A 16995-nucleotide genomic window follows, 5' to 3' on the forward strand; every position below is an offset into this window, starting at 1 on the left:
ATCGTGCACTCGGCAAATGTGTAGATTTTATTTATTGAATAATTACTCTAATGAATAAATTATTTACTTTCAATCTGGAGTAAAGAATTTCAGGTTTTACCTTTTTTATGGGAAGAAATCGCCTCAAGATATTTGTTGTAAGGTTTTTTTTCACAAAGAAAGTACTTAATTGAATTTTAGCAAATATGCAGCAATGAAACAATTAAAAAAAAAACTACAAAAAAGTTTTATTTGGAAAGGGTATGTTAAATTTAGAGAGAAAAAAAACCAAATCTAGAAATGAAACTAAACAAAGCATTCTTCCCATCATTCTACAGCGTTCAGGGTATGAGTATTAATTTTTCGAAATAGTTTTCGCAACCCCTAGGAACCTCTATATTATATCCTCGTTCTTATGGCTATGTCTATATATTATGGCTATATCAATATATTGAACTTGGAACATAGTAATAATACCCTCAGCCATATGGCTACAGGGGTATATACAGGGTGATATAAAAAAACTGCAACAAACGTCATAATTTTTACTTTTTTAAAAATTTATTGAATGAAAGCAAAAATGTCGGAAATACCTTCAAATTTAAGAATAAGTTTAGATTTGTTCGAATTAGTCACCTTTTGCACGAATTACGGCCTTCAAACGGCCAATGAAACCGTCCCACGCTGCCCGAATGTTGCTCTGCGGTATTTTGGTATTTTTTAGTGCAAACCTTGCTTTCCAAAATACTCCAGGCGCAATAGTCCAACGGAATGGTATCCGGAGATTTTAATGGCCATTGTGCGCTGGAACTGAAGCGAGGAACCTGATTTTGTAACCATTCTTGGGTGGCGCGTGCTGAGTGCGATGATGCTGAGTCATGTTGGAATGTACACGGTATGCGGCCAAAATGTTTGCGTGCCCAAGGCTTTAATACTCCCTCCAGAATATTTTCGCGATAATATTCGGAATCTATTCTTATGCCACGGTTTCGATCGATTAATACGAGCGGAGTGACACCATCGCCTGTTATGTAGGCCCACAACATCACCATGGCCGGTGCTTGAGTTCTGGTGGCCAACCGAAAGGGGAACATTTTCAGCTGACTTCTTTGGCAAGTAAACACGATCATTTTGTTTGTTTACAAACTGCTGGACAACGAATGTTTTCTCATCGGAAAAGTCCAAATTCGACAGTTCACCAATTTCGGCCAAGCGAAGCAACTCTTTAGTTCTTTTGAGTCAATTTTCTTTCTGTTGCGGTGTAAGTTCTTGCACTTTTTGGAATTTCAATGGCTTTACTCCGAGCTCATTTTTCAATATTTGCCGAATGGAATATTGCGATATGTTCAGCTCACGAGCCATTTTTCGACTTCGACGCGGATTTCGATCAATTTGATTCTTTAATTTTCGAACCATTTCTGCTGATGTTGCTGTTTTCTTCCGTCCACTTCCTTGACGTCGGTCTACGCTACCAGTATTACGGTAACGAGCGATGGTACGAGACACAAAAGATTTAAATGCATTTAAATGCTAGAGTGCTCTAGCGATAGCCACTTGTGGTTTTCCAGCCAAATATAAAGAAATCACACTATCACGCTTGAATTCCATCACGAATAACTTTTGGAATAACTCTGGAAAATTCTCACCAAAATGCGTTTGTACGCTTGTAAATAATATAACGAGCTGTCACTGGAATAATTTTAACAGCTGTCGGACGAGTGGCTTAGAAATGACAGCAGTCTGAAATTGGCCATTAAATTTTTCATCTTACCCTGTATATCATAATATCGTTACGCTTCTTCTGGTACCTCACTCACAAAAAGTCGAAATTTAAAAAAAGTAAAGCCAACTTCGGCCGGGCCGAACTTTTAATACCCTCTACCATTTGGAAGGAACTTGAAAATTTTCAAAAATGGCGACTATACAAAGGACCTGCTTACGTTTTTTTTTTTTAATAAAGGCTTTAGTACCCGTTACGAATTTCAAATACGAATGAATAATGTCGCAAAAATCATGAAAATACCGAATATCGGGAGGTACCGTTATATGGGTGCTATACGAAAACGTGAACCGACATGGACCATTTACGAACTTAACCTGCCTACTGGTAAACTATGCATGTACGCAAATGTTAGCCTTCTATCTCAATTCTTTCGAAAGATAACGTAATTACAACAGACGGGCAGACAGACAGACGGGCATCGTCTGATCGTCTTAGAATTTTACGCTGATCCAGAATACATACATTTTTTTGTCTTCAAATTAACCACATCACAATATTTTTATGAACCCATGGTCTGTTGTGAAGATGGAAGACATTGGGTCCACTGCTTCTGGTACCTTTCCCACAAAGGATCAATATTTTAAAGCTCATAAAACGCGAAATTAACATCCGATTCCTTTCAGACTTGATACATTTCAACATTTCCATCAACACATGATATGTTATGTTGATGGTAGAGATCAGATCATTTCTTCTGGTACCTCCGCCACAAGGGTCAAAGTTTTGAATAACCAAAACGATAATAAAATGCGAAATAAAGATCCAGTTTTCTTCATATATCACACATCCCATTATTTCTACCAACAAAAGATCTGCTATGAAGATGGAATATATCAGTCCACTCCTTCTGGTACCTTATACACAAAGGGGCAAAACTTTGAATATCCAGCAGCTCACAAAATACGAAGTCAAGATCTCATCCCATTCAGAATTAGTATATCTCAATATTTCCATCAACCCAAGATCTGCTATAAAGATGGTAGAAATCGGATAAAACATAAAAATAGTACCCCCCGATATTAATCAATATTCAGGGTTCTAGTACGTAATTTTATATTTTTACTTCATAACGGAAAAAATGTTAAGAAAGGTTCTAAATGAAGTTTTTTATGCCTGTGGTCTGCATAACAACAAAAAATCCAAATAAAACAACTACCCTAGTCTGGCAATGAATCAACATTTCCTTGCAAAAAATGTGAATAATTATTATAAAAATGCAATGTAACCCCTCAAAAAAGTACGTGATTTACAAATGATTTCGCTGCCGAATGGCAAAGAACCTACAGCATATTGAATGTGCAAAATGCCTCCTCCAAACAGTTTTAATGTTACCCAGACTCTGGTGCGATTAACCACCCTCAAAAGCAGTTCGAACAATAGGACCACGAGCACACAACACATGATTATCCACAATATTGTTGTGTTTAACTACCACCTTGTAAAATAACATCTTTTCAACCTCCTACAGTTACAGCAGACATGGCCGTACTAACTGGGAATTCCAATTTGTGTTTACCCAATTCAAAGATTAAGCAGACTTATTTGCAGATCCACATTGAATGAACATCGGTGGCAGTATGTTAGGATAAAACATTGTTTGTGTGTGTCTATGTGTGTGTATGTGAATCTTTGAATAAAATAAATAAAATAAATTTCTCTACTTGGCCAATTTTCAATTCTACCTAAATGTGTCCCATATATAAAAGATAGAAAAATAGCGATTTTTTCACTGGAGTGATAGAAATTTCGAAAAAAATTAAACATAACACAGTGCAACCGAAAAAATTAATTACAAACAATATCATATATAAAAGTAGAACTAACAAGTAAAAAAACATTAAGTTCCGGCCGAGCCGAACTTTTAATACCCTCCACCTTAGGGTAATGGAAACATTAGAACCAATTATGACCCACAAATACCAATTCTCAAACAAATCCGTAAAAAAATGTGGCAAAAATCATCAAAATACCGAATATCGGGAGGTACCGCTATATGGGGGCTATACCAAAACGTGGACTTAAACATGCAATGTTTCGCCACCGGAGCTAGAACCCATTATGACCAACAAATACCAGTTTTCAGACAAATCCATAGAAAAATGTGGCCAAAATCATCAAAATACCGAATATCGGGAGGTAACGTTATTTGGGGGCTATACCAAAACGTGCAATGTTTCCCCACCGGAGTTATGTTTCCCCACCGGAGTTAGAACCCACTATGACCAACAAATACCAATTTTTAGACAAATCCAAACGGAATGACAAAGTTAATATACCCTCCTTTCCAAGGTGAAGGGTATAAAAAATAAAAGCCACTGTCGTTTTGAACGTTTACACCCAAAAGTAATATAATTTTTTATTTTATTTTATTTTACTTTATTTTTTTTTTTTTTTTTGAAAATTTCTGATTGAGATTTATTGGAATTCCGACATTTTAAGTACATATTTTTAATTTAATTCGTCTACCCTAATTTTGCTCCAACCTAATTTTCCGTCACCCTCAAAAGACAACCCCCTTTTCAGGATTTTCAGTTGATTTTTATCCCGATTTGTGCAAACAGTAGACACACAGAAATGACAAGTCAACAAATAAAAATTTCTATCATTCTCTCCATCCATCCACCGATTCATCCATTCATTCATTCCTTCCTTCTATCCATCCATCTATTGATTGTTTATTTTATTTACTTTACGGATTTTTGGGTGTAGGATTATTTGCTCAATAGCCAATATTTTATGACACCGCATGACAATGGCCTTTAACTAACAAGGATGACAAGGACATTTGAGTGATATGAATTTTTAACAGGATTTTATTCGTTGGTCCTTTTTGCATTGTATTGGTGAGTTTGTGTGTGTGCCTGCCACAATTCGTTAAGGTGGCGTCTAGTTGAATTTAATTTAAAATTTTTAATTTGTCATAGATAATGATTTATAGATTACGAATAATTGTGACTAATAAATTTTACAGTAGATATACAAAAATTATTAAAAAAACATTAAGTTCGGCCGGGCCAAACTTTTAATACCCTCCACCTTAGGGTAAAGGAAGAAATGTGGCAAAAACCATTAAAATGCCGAATATCGGGAGGTATATATGGGGGGCTATACCAAATCGTGGACCTACACATGCAATGTTTCGCCAAAGGAGCTAGAACCATTATGACCTACAAATACAAATTTTCAGAAAAATCAGTGAAAAAATGTGGTAAAAACCATCAAAATACCGATTATCGGGAGATACCGTTATATGGGGGCTGTACCAAATCGTGGACCCATACATGCAATGTTTCGTCACCGGAGCTGGAAACTATTATGGCCAACAAATACCAATTTTTAGACAAATCCGTGAAAAAATGTGGCAAAAATAATCAAAATACCGAATATCGGGAGGTACCTTTATATGGGGGCTATACCAAAACGTGGACCTATACATGCAATGTTTTGCCACACGCACAGGGACTCGTTATGACCTACAAATACCAAGGTATAAAATTTTTTAAAAAAGTTAGTTAAAACGCTCTCTCGCTCTGCAATTTAAAAATGCTCTGAATTAGTAAGCCATTCACTTAGTTAAATTGACTTGAATTTTACGGTGATCAAGAAAGCACAGTTTATGGGATCTGCAACTAATATTTTGAGATATTAAAAAGGTATAATAAAAGTAAATAAATCATAAAAACATATGGATATACCTGGAATTTGTTATAATAAATTGTAAATGATTGCTTAAAAGCCGTAAAGAGAAAAATGGAATGGGCGCCTAAAAGTATGCTAAGGTTTGTAAAATAAAACGATTTTGTTTATGGGAAACATTAATGTCTTGTTTGCTGCTATAATGAAGCTCAAATACATTAAATACATAACGTTAGTAATTCTTGAAAGTCTGCATGACATTTTGGACCTTGAACTGAGTAGGGATTTTAATACTCCGATGGTCTCGGAGAAGACATCTCTCTACCAGAAAGCGATATGGACAATGTAATTCAATATTACACTTGCCAAAGACTGTGTTTATTTTGCGCCACACTGTAAATTCTCTCGAGGTGGTTTCCAGTCGATTGATCTATCGATTGATGAGACTGTTAAATCACCAATGAGCTATTATGTCAGCTGTCTCTCATCGTAGAAGCTGAAAAAATTGACACTTAAAAACGTGTTGCAAGGTATCTAAGGCCATCTGGCTGGTAAGCTAGAGAAGAAGAACAAGCTCCCTTACATCAGGTAGTAGGTCTGACTTAAGAATCGCGGTATTAATATCGGCTGACCACTGCAGTTTCATATAACTGACCTCATGATTGGATAACAGTTGTGGTTGTAACAGCTTCACACGTTTCGTTTGATTTCTGGTAATTCGGTTCTAACTCCAGGTTTAGAAAATTCGGCTACTATTGGGGACTGTGACCAAAGATCTTCTTTAGTAATTTTGGTAGGTTTTGCATTTTCCTTCCCTGGTTTGTCTACACAGCCGACGTTCTTTAGTTAATGGACTCCGAGGACAACATTCATACTGTAATTATACCCTACACCATATACCATGCAGTTGTTATCTAACAAGAGACATAGGCTATTTGGCAGGTGGGAGACTTTAACTTTTTTCTCAGACCTAGATCCCATCATCAGGTTTATAAACCTTTGAAGGTATTTAAAATAAAACACTTCATTCACAATCAAAACATTTCTCCACTCATGATTCTTTTGTTTTGGATTTTTGATTCTTAGTTTAGTGCAAACCTCTGGAAAAAGAGAAACTCTACAATTTACTATTAAATTGTTTTTTGTTTTTTCAAATTTATTAATTTGTGTAAATTAATTTGTCTTATATTCCTTAATCTAACTAAAATTTAATTCAAATAGAGATTGACATTTGTTATTATTCTTAGTTGTGTCAAACAAAATACGATGATTGATTTATGGCAATATTTACAATGTTTAATAAATATCTAAAAAAGACGACAAGTGCAGTACCAGCGAATTTCTAAAATGAAAACAAAAAGGGGCCTCGATCGAAAGGATGGCATACAAATGACATTTTATGACATGAGGAAAATACTGTAACTTCAGTAAAGCTGACCAGTCAGCATGTGGGACAAAATGAGTTTTATGATAGGTCTAGGTTAAAAACTATGCGAATTTTTAGTCTAAAGGGTGGGGGGTTTGTGTATTAACAACGATGATGTTTCCAACCATGCTATATGATAATTTCCTCCTCGAACAGTGGATCGCCAACTTCGGGAATTTCAATTACCTCTGCCATGGAATCCATTGTATTCGAATCGCTGGAGGACAATTGTATAATTTCATCGGCAGATGTTGTATTGGATTTCGTGTGCAATACCGGAGATTGTCGCAATGCATGTGATATACGTAATTTCAAACCGCTGGCACTGCGCGGCGTTACAACCAAATCACCACCAACAGATGGCTGACGCGATGAGGAACGACTTGAATTATTTGATTGTTGCGAGCAGGTATTCAATGTGCTTAGGCGTCGTCTTTTCCCATCAAATTGAGATGGAATAGAATCACATTCCGACTCTGATGTACGAGTCTTTCGCAAAATGTGCCGTCTAGGCAATGGTTTGGTCTTGCATCCTTTGGGTGGACGATATGCATCGGATGAACTTGAATTTGACATAACACTGTCTGAGCTATCTTCCAACTCAATAAAGACTAAAAGAAAATGGCAAACATTTTATTAAAGTAAATAGATGAATTTTACTGAATTACTTACTTTTTGCATGAAAACGTCTCCGTTTTGCATTAAACTCTTTGAGGAACATTTCAGGATCTCTTATGCGTTTCACCTTGACTTTTGGCTGTCGCAAATTGGCGACATCAGATGGTTTCAGTTTTCGTATCAGTACTTTACAAGGCCTTGTAGAACACTCTGGCCTCTCATATTTGTCACACTCACCATCCGAAATTTGTGAGTCCAAAAGTGGCATATCAGGATCATGTAGATAACCTGAATTGCTAAAGTTATCATCTAATTCCGGCATATCATTGATAACCATAAATGAATCGTGAACAGCTGTTTTTGTTGTAGTGTCACAAATGCTGTCTTTAATAATATCTGAGTCGGGACATGCTCCATCTTTTGCACCTCGCTCATTTTTACTTTGTTTTACGTTTGAGCTTTTCTCCGTGTCATTGTTTAGTTTAAAATCTGAACATTTAACAATATCGCTCTCATTCTGAGACGTGATTTTCGTTTCGCCATCAGCTTCCTTTGTACACGTTTTTGGAGATTTAGTGGGCAGGTTTTCTTCGAGTATAATGGGAGTTGCTATTTCATTATTTTCTAGATCTTTGCTATCTGAAGAACTGATGTTGAACACTTCTAAGGACTCGTTAGATGTACGTTTCTTTTCATCTGCTGTATCATCGTTCTGCGTTTCACATGATCCTTTAAATTCTGAAATGTAGTCATTATCTGTCATTTGAGCCAACTTATTGGATTTTGAATTGACGTCTGGTTTGCTTTCACTCTCCAATGATGTGTTACTTTCATCAATAAATCTCGTTTCATCATGTTCTTCTTGTTTCGCAATACATTCTTCATTACTCTCATCATTGCCTGAGACGGGTTGAATGTGTTCCATGTCCTCTATTGTTTCTTGGTTTCCTCTTACTTCAGTTTCACTTTCTATCGACTTTCCCATAGTTTCCAATGAACAATCATTTTTTGGTTTTGTTTTTGGTTCCTCATTATGTTCCATATTTTGATCATTCTCACATTCCGGCTCCTTCGATTTCAAAACATTTTCAGAGTTCTTTTTAGAAGTATTTGAAATATGTTCATGATTGGTATCCAATAACTCAACAATATTTGTTCCCAGAGAGGTGTTAGATGATAAGATTTCATTAATGATGATCTTCTCTTCATCTATTTTAGGAGATGTTAGAATATGTTCACTCGGATCTTGTACATTTTCCGTGGCAGTATGTTTCCCTTGTTGTGTTGTTGAATTCTCAGCTGAGGGGGAAGAAGAAGAAGTATGTGACACAATCGTTTGAGAACTATTAGGATCCTGAGTTTTAACTTGATCAAGCATTTCACATAAATTTTCATCATTAACTTCAACTGGTTTGGGATTGCTTTCATCTGAACCTTCAATTGGTTGATTATCACTTTTGTCCATACATTCTTCATTGGTATCGTTATCAGAAATTTTTTCACTGTCCATATTGTTTTCCTTTTCTGCAGACTTGTTATCAATTACATACCGCCGTTCATCAGTTTGAGCTTTAGATAATAATGAAGAAAGATCTTCCTGAGGGCGGGTAGTCTTTTCTGTTAAATCTTGATTTAAAATTTCATTTTGCCTCGCTATTTCAGTGTCTATTTGCACACGTTCCTTTTCCTTTATATATTTTTCTTTATTCGTTGTGCTACTTATTGCTTTATCTATTGCTTCTTCAGACTGATGTGATCCAGTGACGACATTTTGAGACTTTTTCGATTCTGTTAATTCTTCCACTCCTTTCGGACCTGTGGCAGCTTTCGGAGACTGTTGCAATGCTGGTTTTTCTTTCTCTCCTTTGGTAACTGCAGTAAAAATAATAAAACTTCATAAACATGAATTTAATATAAGAATGTTGATCTTACCCTTTCCCTCGTTGGGTTCCAGTTTTACAGGATTATCCTCAATCTTAATATCCATTACAAATTTCTTCTCATCTTTCTCTTGTTCTTCTATTGGTTTAGCCCTCAGGCATATGGCTTTAAATGTTGCAGTGGCAGGTTTAGATGTTTGACATATTTCCTCAGTTATGTCTCTATAGTCTGTAAACATTTGCATTTCCCGTACATCATCTTCCACACACATTTCTGATGGGTTTAATTCTCTTGTTATATTTTTCAGTTTAGAAAAACGATTTAGAACTTTTGAACTCTCCACTAGGGAAACGCATTCACTATCTACTGTATCCAAATCGGCCTTTTCCATATTCCACAAATCAATAAGCGGTTGAAATCCATATGTGGGATTTATTAATACCGGCCGTTCTTTGAGACATTCTTTGATATTCCTTTTTATCATGTCTGATGTTTTGGAATTGTCGTCCTCTAAAACAGCTGCCGTTGAGGAAATATTTGTAGATTCAGATTCGCCTACAGATTTGGATTCATTCGATTTTTCCTCATTTTCCTGTAACTTGGATTCTTCTTCCAATTTTTTCGCTTCCTCCTCGGCTTTTTTTCTACGTTTCCCTCGACCCAATTCAGAGTTGTAAAGAAAACTGGCCAATGCAGCAGCTGCAGTGGCTCGTGTACGTCTTTTACCCGTTAAGTATGGATCATCTTCCTGGGAATTGTCATCTGAAAAAAAAGCAAAATATAAATAATTTCATATTTTTAAATGGATCAATTTCCTTACCTTCTATAACTTCTGTTGATTTTTTATTCCCTCTACCACGTTTATTTTCATAGACATCTTCATCGTCTTCAAAGTCATCTTCTTCTTCACTCTCCTCAGTGTCATCATCCATATCAGCTGCATTGATAAGATTTTCATAACCCTGCTCAATGGAACCATAGTCCAACTGTGGCCTATTTTTATATTTCTCATAATCAATGTGTAAATATTTCAAACGATCATTAGCTTCGGCCATATTCAGCTCGACGAAACGTTTCTTCTCCTCAGCATTTGACATTAGAGCTTTACAGCGTCGCCGTAGCTCATTCCATTCAACGGCCCAGGAAAAACTTTTGTTGCGTGCCAAAAATATCACCGTCAATAGATCCTTTATCATCGATGATGGTAAACGTAGCAAAGTCAAAGCCTGAAACAACGGTTCATAATCCCGTTTCTCTTCATCATGATTGGACAGACTGCTAATGGCCTTAACATCAATTGTTGAACTCAAAAGTCCATACTTGGCCTCGATTTTATCTTTACCCGTTACCCATCTACCTTGTTCATCGGTACGTTTTCTATTGTTGCGTATGCCAAGTCGTTTAATGGCTTCATAGTTATAATTGGTCGGGTTCAAATAGAAGGCTGTTAACCAAAATTCTTGTTCAATAAATGGATGATCTAGAAATATTTTCGCCATATCTGTGTAATGTTGCGACAATTTTGTTTCCAGATTTAACATAAAATTGGTTGTCAATCCTGGATGATAGCGCCAGGTTTCAATCATATTCAGTTCATGACTTATGATTTTGAAAAGCAAAACAATTTTGGCAAAATGCCAACCATGGAAGGTCTGTAAAACGAAAAATAAAAATTATAATTTTAAAATCATCTTAACATGAATCTTGACAAAGCGGATAATTACCTTCTTTGACAAAGCCTCATAGACATAATACAATATTTCCTCATTGTTGGGAATATTTTGAAAAATTGGATCTGCACGCAAATCATCCTGTTCTTCTTCCTTCAAAGCCTTTTGAACTTCAATACTGCCATCAATGCGTTCATCTGTATTTTCATAGTTTCCAATGTTACTCATACGATTTCCCTTACATATTTTACTTTTAAAATCTGTCATATTTGTAACAGTTTGAATTATATTGTGTGCATAATGTTGGGCCTCCTGTTTCTGCAGTTCATCCAAAATAAACTGTTCACTTCTTTCACGTTCATTAATGTAGGCATTCATAAGCCTTTTGTATAGAGCCACGTTTAAAGCGAAATCTTCATTGTTCATATTATTTAGTTCCATTAAAATATTTCCCAACAGATAGCTTTTATATGTCTGGGCTATGACACCGAATAGATTAACCGGTGAAATTTCCAATGGATTCCATATGAAGAAATCGAAAAACTCTTTCTTTTGTACACGCAAGTGCGTACATGTTAAGGCTATAAAGCGTGCCGGTGTGTATTTCATATTTTCCACGGCATATGAATTTTGTAATCCCTGACTATAGAAACGTATGTTGTTAATCTGTAATTAGAAAGTAATATGTTTAAAATTGTTGAAAAATTATGAATAATTACAATAGAGCTAACCATATTATCAATCACATATCCCTTATTATCGTCTGCTTCATAGACTGCCATAAGGTAGATGTGACAAATGAACAATAAACAGCGTTTATCTTCAGGTGGAACATATGGTAATCTTGATCCAATTGTTTGACTCATTTCGTTGTAATAGACTTTATTCCAAGCGGCAATAACTTTCATGCATAGCGTTTTAACCATATCAATGGAGCTCTGATCAAAAAGTTTAACTAGTCGCAATACAATTAATGGCAATTGTTCCATTTTAAGATATGCCATATCTGAAAAAAAAACGAAAAATAGGTTTTGAAAAAATTCAATGAGCCCCAAAAATCTCCTGCAAGATTTCAAAAATGTTATACAAATTCAGACATTCTAATATTGATATTACTTCTGCTACAAGTAGTAGGCCTTTAGGTTTACTAATTCCAAAGGTAGATGGGATGCAAACTTGTAAGATTAGCATGACTTCGAAAAATATTTAATAAATCAAAATTAGTTTTTTTTTTCAGAAATCGAAATTTATCTCAGAGGCATTTACCTTATAACTATGATAACCCAAGGTATAGTGTATTGTAATACCCTAAACAATTAAAAAATTTAGCACACACTTTAACAACAAGTATACATACCTTCATCTGTTGCCATTTGTTCCTCCTTTTCAATAGTCAAAGCACCATCCTCCAGTGTTTTCTCTTTTTTTACGTTCAGCGCTTTCAAATAAGTAACCTGCCAGGGTGTTGTGTTGAACAAGAGCAAAAAATCCCAATTAATTTGCAACATATCCGGCATACGGGCAAATAACGTGCGCGCCCGATTCAGGCAATGTATCAGAGCATGCTTATACAATAGCTTGCAGCGATCCCACTCTTTACTAAACCAAATATCCAAACTCCAGGCAACCAGTATCTTTACAATAGACTCCAACTCTTCCGGCAACTCATATTCATCATCCTTCATTTTCAGCTTGTAATCTTCACACATTTCCCAATAGTATAGCAAAATATTGATACGCTCCTCTCCCATTTTGGGGAATATATCAACATCACTTTTGTGTATTATAAAGAGGAATTTGTGCTGAAATAAATTAAATTGTTTTTTAGTATTTTGTTCCGCTCCATAAATAAAATATTTGTATGTGCAAATTTTCGTATGCACCCTTACCGCCGACATTTCATCAATGCCCATTTTAAAGGCCCACTCGAAGAAATCTTTCTCGTTCTTGACTTTGAACGGCAATATGACATCCATTTTATTTGATTATTTCGTTTATTTTATGGGAAAATCTCATTATTTTATAGAAAATAGCAATTTGTTAATAATTTTCTCTGCTTTGCCGTGGAAGGACGCCGACTAAATATAAACAGATGTTCAGCTGTTTTTGACAAACAGTGTTGTCAATATGTTCATAAGCCTCAAATACAACAAGGGGTATTCACAAGGAAGGGTATGTTGGTTCAACATAAACGTGTAATATGTATTTTATTATAAACATGGTAGAAGAATGCAGGTAGTCGCATCGTCACAGCTGCTGGGACAATGAACTGTAAAACTAAATTTGAAATTGAAAATTTTGAATGAAAAGTTATTCAAATTCGGAAAAATTGTTGAACAACGAATATCATAACAATCTCCGATTGACATCGTATACGAAAACATAAAAAATCTACTTATTTTTGAAAAAACATTTCACAAATTTTGACATATCAACGTTTCCAAGCGTTGATGCATATACCTGTATTCTTCTACCATGATTATAAATCTTGTTTACATGTTAATCAAATCCACTTGATTTGTAACGTGACGGAATAATAAGGTGTTGTACCAGATCAGAGAAAATGTCAAACTTTACGTTTATTTACTGTTTATCGTTCATACCGTGATTCTAATCAAAATGAGTTCTTTCACTAGTCCGGTAAATCAGCTACGACAAATGAAGTATCTACTGATTGTAAAATTTTATAAAATACAGTGCATCAAAGGTAAGATACGCTTGAGAAAGTCAAGAAATTGAAAAAAAAAACAACAACAGAATATTTTGTTTATATGATTTTTTGAATAAATGACAATTTATAAAAACTAATAGATACTTGCAGATTCTGATCAATGCTTCTTTACCCCATCTTATGCCGTAAGACTTAAAGAAATTATTTCTTCAGAAAAAGGTAATTTTTTTATTATTATTAAATTTTATATTAAATTTAAAAAATATCAAAGGCACTAAGGAAAATGCACCTCTGTTCTGGAAACTTATTCTTTTAGATAAACTTTTAAGGGATGCAACAATTTGTTTGAATTATTTGACAATATCTTCACAAATTTTTTGAATTTTGCGAATAAACATGAATAGAAAATATGGGTTCAAACACAATATTATATTCCTTACAGGACAATAAACGGCTCAATAAGAAAGGATTTTCAACTTCAATAAAATTAGAAAAATTCAACTCTGTCTCAGAGTCTTAAAGTGTCAAATAGACTTTTAAACATGTAATAATTGGTTTTGTTTATTTTACATTAAAAAAAAAAAACACAAAATGGGGGAAACCCACAAAACATGAATAGAAAATTGTGTTTTCTCCACAAAATTGAATCCAAGATAGAAAGAAAATATTGTTTCATTCCAAAATTATGCATTTTGTTGCCCATTAACGTAGCAAATATACATTTATCTTGCTTCAAAATTTGAAATAATTGTTCTGTTCCAAAACTTGTAAGAATCTACTAGTTTTGCAGTTATTTTCGATATCATAAAGAGAAAATCCGTGATCGTAGTAAAAAAAAACAGACCAAATATCAAATTATTTTTTATTAAAAACAGTACACAGACATATGCAAATTGTGTATATGTTTTTAAAGGGTAAACTGAGAAAGGTAAAGTCATTTCAAATAAAATGATTTTAAAAAAGCATTCCCGTATCTGCATTTTCTGTAATTTACCTTGTCACAATAGAAACGTATGTTGTTATTCTGTAATTAGAAAGTAATATGTTTAAAATTGTTGAAAAATTATGAATAATTACAATAGAGCTAACCATATTATCAATCACATATCCCTTATTATCGTCTGCTTCATAGACTGCCATAAGGTAGATGTGACAAATGAACAATAAACAGCGTTTATCTTCAGGTGGAACATATGGTAATCTTGATCCAATTGTACATCCAATTGCATTTTCTGTAATTTACCTTGTCACAATTCACTGCATAAAAACAGGTTCCCATCTCTGATTTATGTATGTGCAATGGATTTATAAACACAAAATTTGACAATGAAGTTGTGTTCCAGAACCTGCAAATTAGTACTAATTAGCACTAATTCTGCTACAACGCGTTCCCGTACTCCAAAAACTAGCAAAACTTGCTGCTCTCTCGAGAAAAAAATGGCGCTGAGTGGTGCACATTTTTGCTCGTTTTAGCTACATGAATTTGGCCGAGCAGAAATGTGCATATTGTAAATTTGACATTGAATTGGCAGGGCTAACAAGGTTGAAAAATGTATTGATACATTTCAATAAAGAAAATGATCAACTTCAACTAAAGGAAAAACTAACATTTGTCGTGCAAAAAACAAAAAGAGAAAATATGGAGCAACTGATGTATTCACTTTTGGATGATTCCAGCAGTGAAGAGGACTGGCTGAATGAGGAATCAGATTATTAATTATTATTATAAATTATTAATTTTAACTTATCGTCTTCAATACTCATTTTTTAAATGTTGGCGCTCTTTTCAGTAAGGTTTCACCAGTCCGATTTAGGCTGTTTACTTTTGGAATATTGAATTTTGACATTTTATCGCATTTCTGCTAATTTTCCGTTCCTTTATTTTTTGAGCAAACCTAAATGAGAATGACTTTTCGAACTGTTCTCTCTTCTGCTGGTTTTACTACTAAAAAAGTACTGGAACACAACTTGAGACATGGCAGAAGAATACAGGTAGATGCATCAACGCTTGGGAGCATTGATATGTCAACAAAATTTAAATGTTTATTCAAATATAAGTAGATTTTTATATGTTTTCTTATACTACGTCATTCGGAGGCCATTATAATTTGCGTTTTTCAACAATTTTTACAAATTTAAATAATTTATCATTCAACATTTTGAATTCCAAAATTGGTTTGACAGTTCATTGTCCCAGCAGCTGCGTCGACGCGTCTACCTATATTCTTCTACATGCAATGAGATATTGTCATATAAATGATTTTTGAAAAAATTGTAAACATATGATTTCATGACTTTACCTCCTTGATTCTACCATGAGTGCATCATAGTTTTATCCCAAAACTTGTAAAATTAATACCCAATTAACGTCAAAAATATGAAGTTGAACAACCTGATGTTATGAAGTTGAACAACTTTTCTTATTGAGCCATGCATAGTGTAATTATTACAAGGTAGGGCAGATTGAATAAATATAAAAAACACAACTCTGAACAAATGTGAGAAGAATACATACGCTTCGGAACATTGATAATGTCAACATTTTTTAAATGTTTCTTTAAAACTAAATAGATTAAATATGTTTAAATATGTTTTTAAATATGAATGACGTCGTATCATTCGGAGGTTATTATAATAAGGGTTTTTCAACAATTTTTAAAAATTTAAATAATTTTTCATTCAACATATAGATCGTCCTATCTCGCCGAGCTGAGTAGATCTAGCCTTGGTACAATAAGAAGGTAGAACAGCTTCGCCTAACTACAAAAATACAGCCCTGAGGCTATGCCCGCTTCATGTCTCATTCAAAATTATATACACGTTTCTTTCTTTTTTTATATTTTTCCTCATTTTTAAAATGAGTTAAATAGCGCGAAAAATGAATGAAATGCCTGGTTTTTCTGTGAAACATATGATCCAAACTGTTAAATCTGCCAATTTCATGGATAAAGATATTAATGCGCGAGCTGCAATGTACGTATCTTCCAATCATGGATTTTGAAATTATTCTGTTTTCATTTTTTAAATCAATAAATACATACACTAAATTGCCAGAAGTCGCGCACACTTAAGGTGGGAAAACATAAAGCGCTTATTTGGCTGGTTTAAGTCATCGACTGGCTTCTTCGGAAATGAACAAAGGATCCTAGGGCCAAAATAGAACTAAGGCAAGCTAAAACTCCTTTGTTCATCTACGAAGAAGCCAGCCAACCAAATGGGCATTGGCTGGGTCATACACCTGCGGCTCTTTAAATACTTGTAAAAAAGCTTTAATATAAAACGTTCTTAAAATATTTTTTTCAATCTTTAATGATCCCATTCTATTACCCAT

General features: G+C 34.4%; 1 protein-coding gene across 1 annotated transcript; it reads right to left on the bottom strand.

Moving 5' to 3' along the window:
* Positions 1–6711: 6711 nt before the first annotated feature.
* LOC101898300 (uncharacterized) lies at positions 6712–13080 on the bottom strand. The gene is made up of 8 exons (XM_005178734.4): positions 12883–13080; positions 12351–12795; positions 11725–11999; positions 11048–11659; positions 10144–10975; positions 9375–10085; positions 7497–9314; positions 6712–7435 (listed from the first exon to the last, which is right to left on the bottom strand). The coding sequence occupies exons 1-8, from the start codon at positions 12967–12969 to the stop codon at positions 6954–6956; spliced, it is 5262 nt and encodes a 1753-aa protein (XP_005178791.1). The 5' UTR covers positions 12970–13080; the 3' UTR covers positions 6712–6953.
* Between the last annotated feature and the right edge of the window lie 3915 nt (positions 13081–16995).

This window comes from Musca domestica, unplaced genomic scaffold (genome assembly GCF_030504385.1).
Source record: "Musca domestica strain aabys unplaced genomic scaffold, Musca_domestica.polishedcontigs.V.1.1 36, whole genome shotgun sequence".
Classification (NCBI taxonomy): Eukaryota; Metazoa; Arthropoda; class Insecta; order Diptera; family Muscidae; genus Musca; species Musca domestica.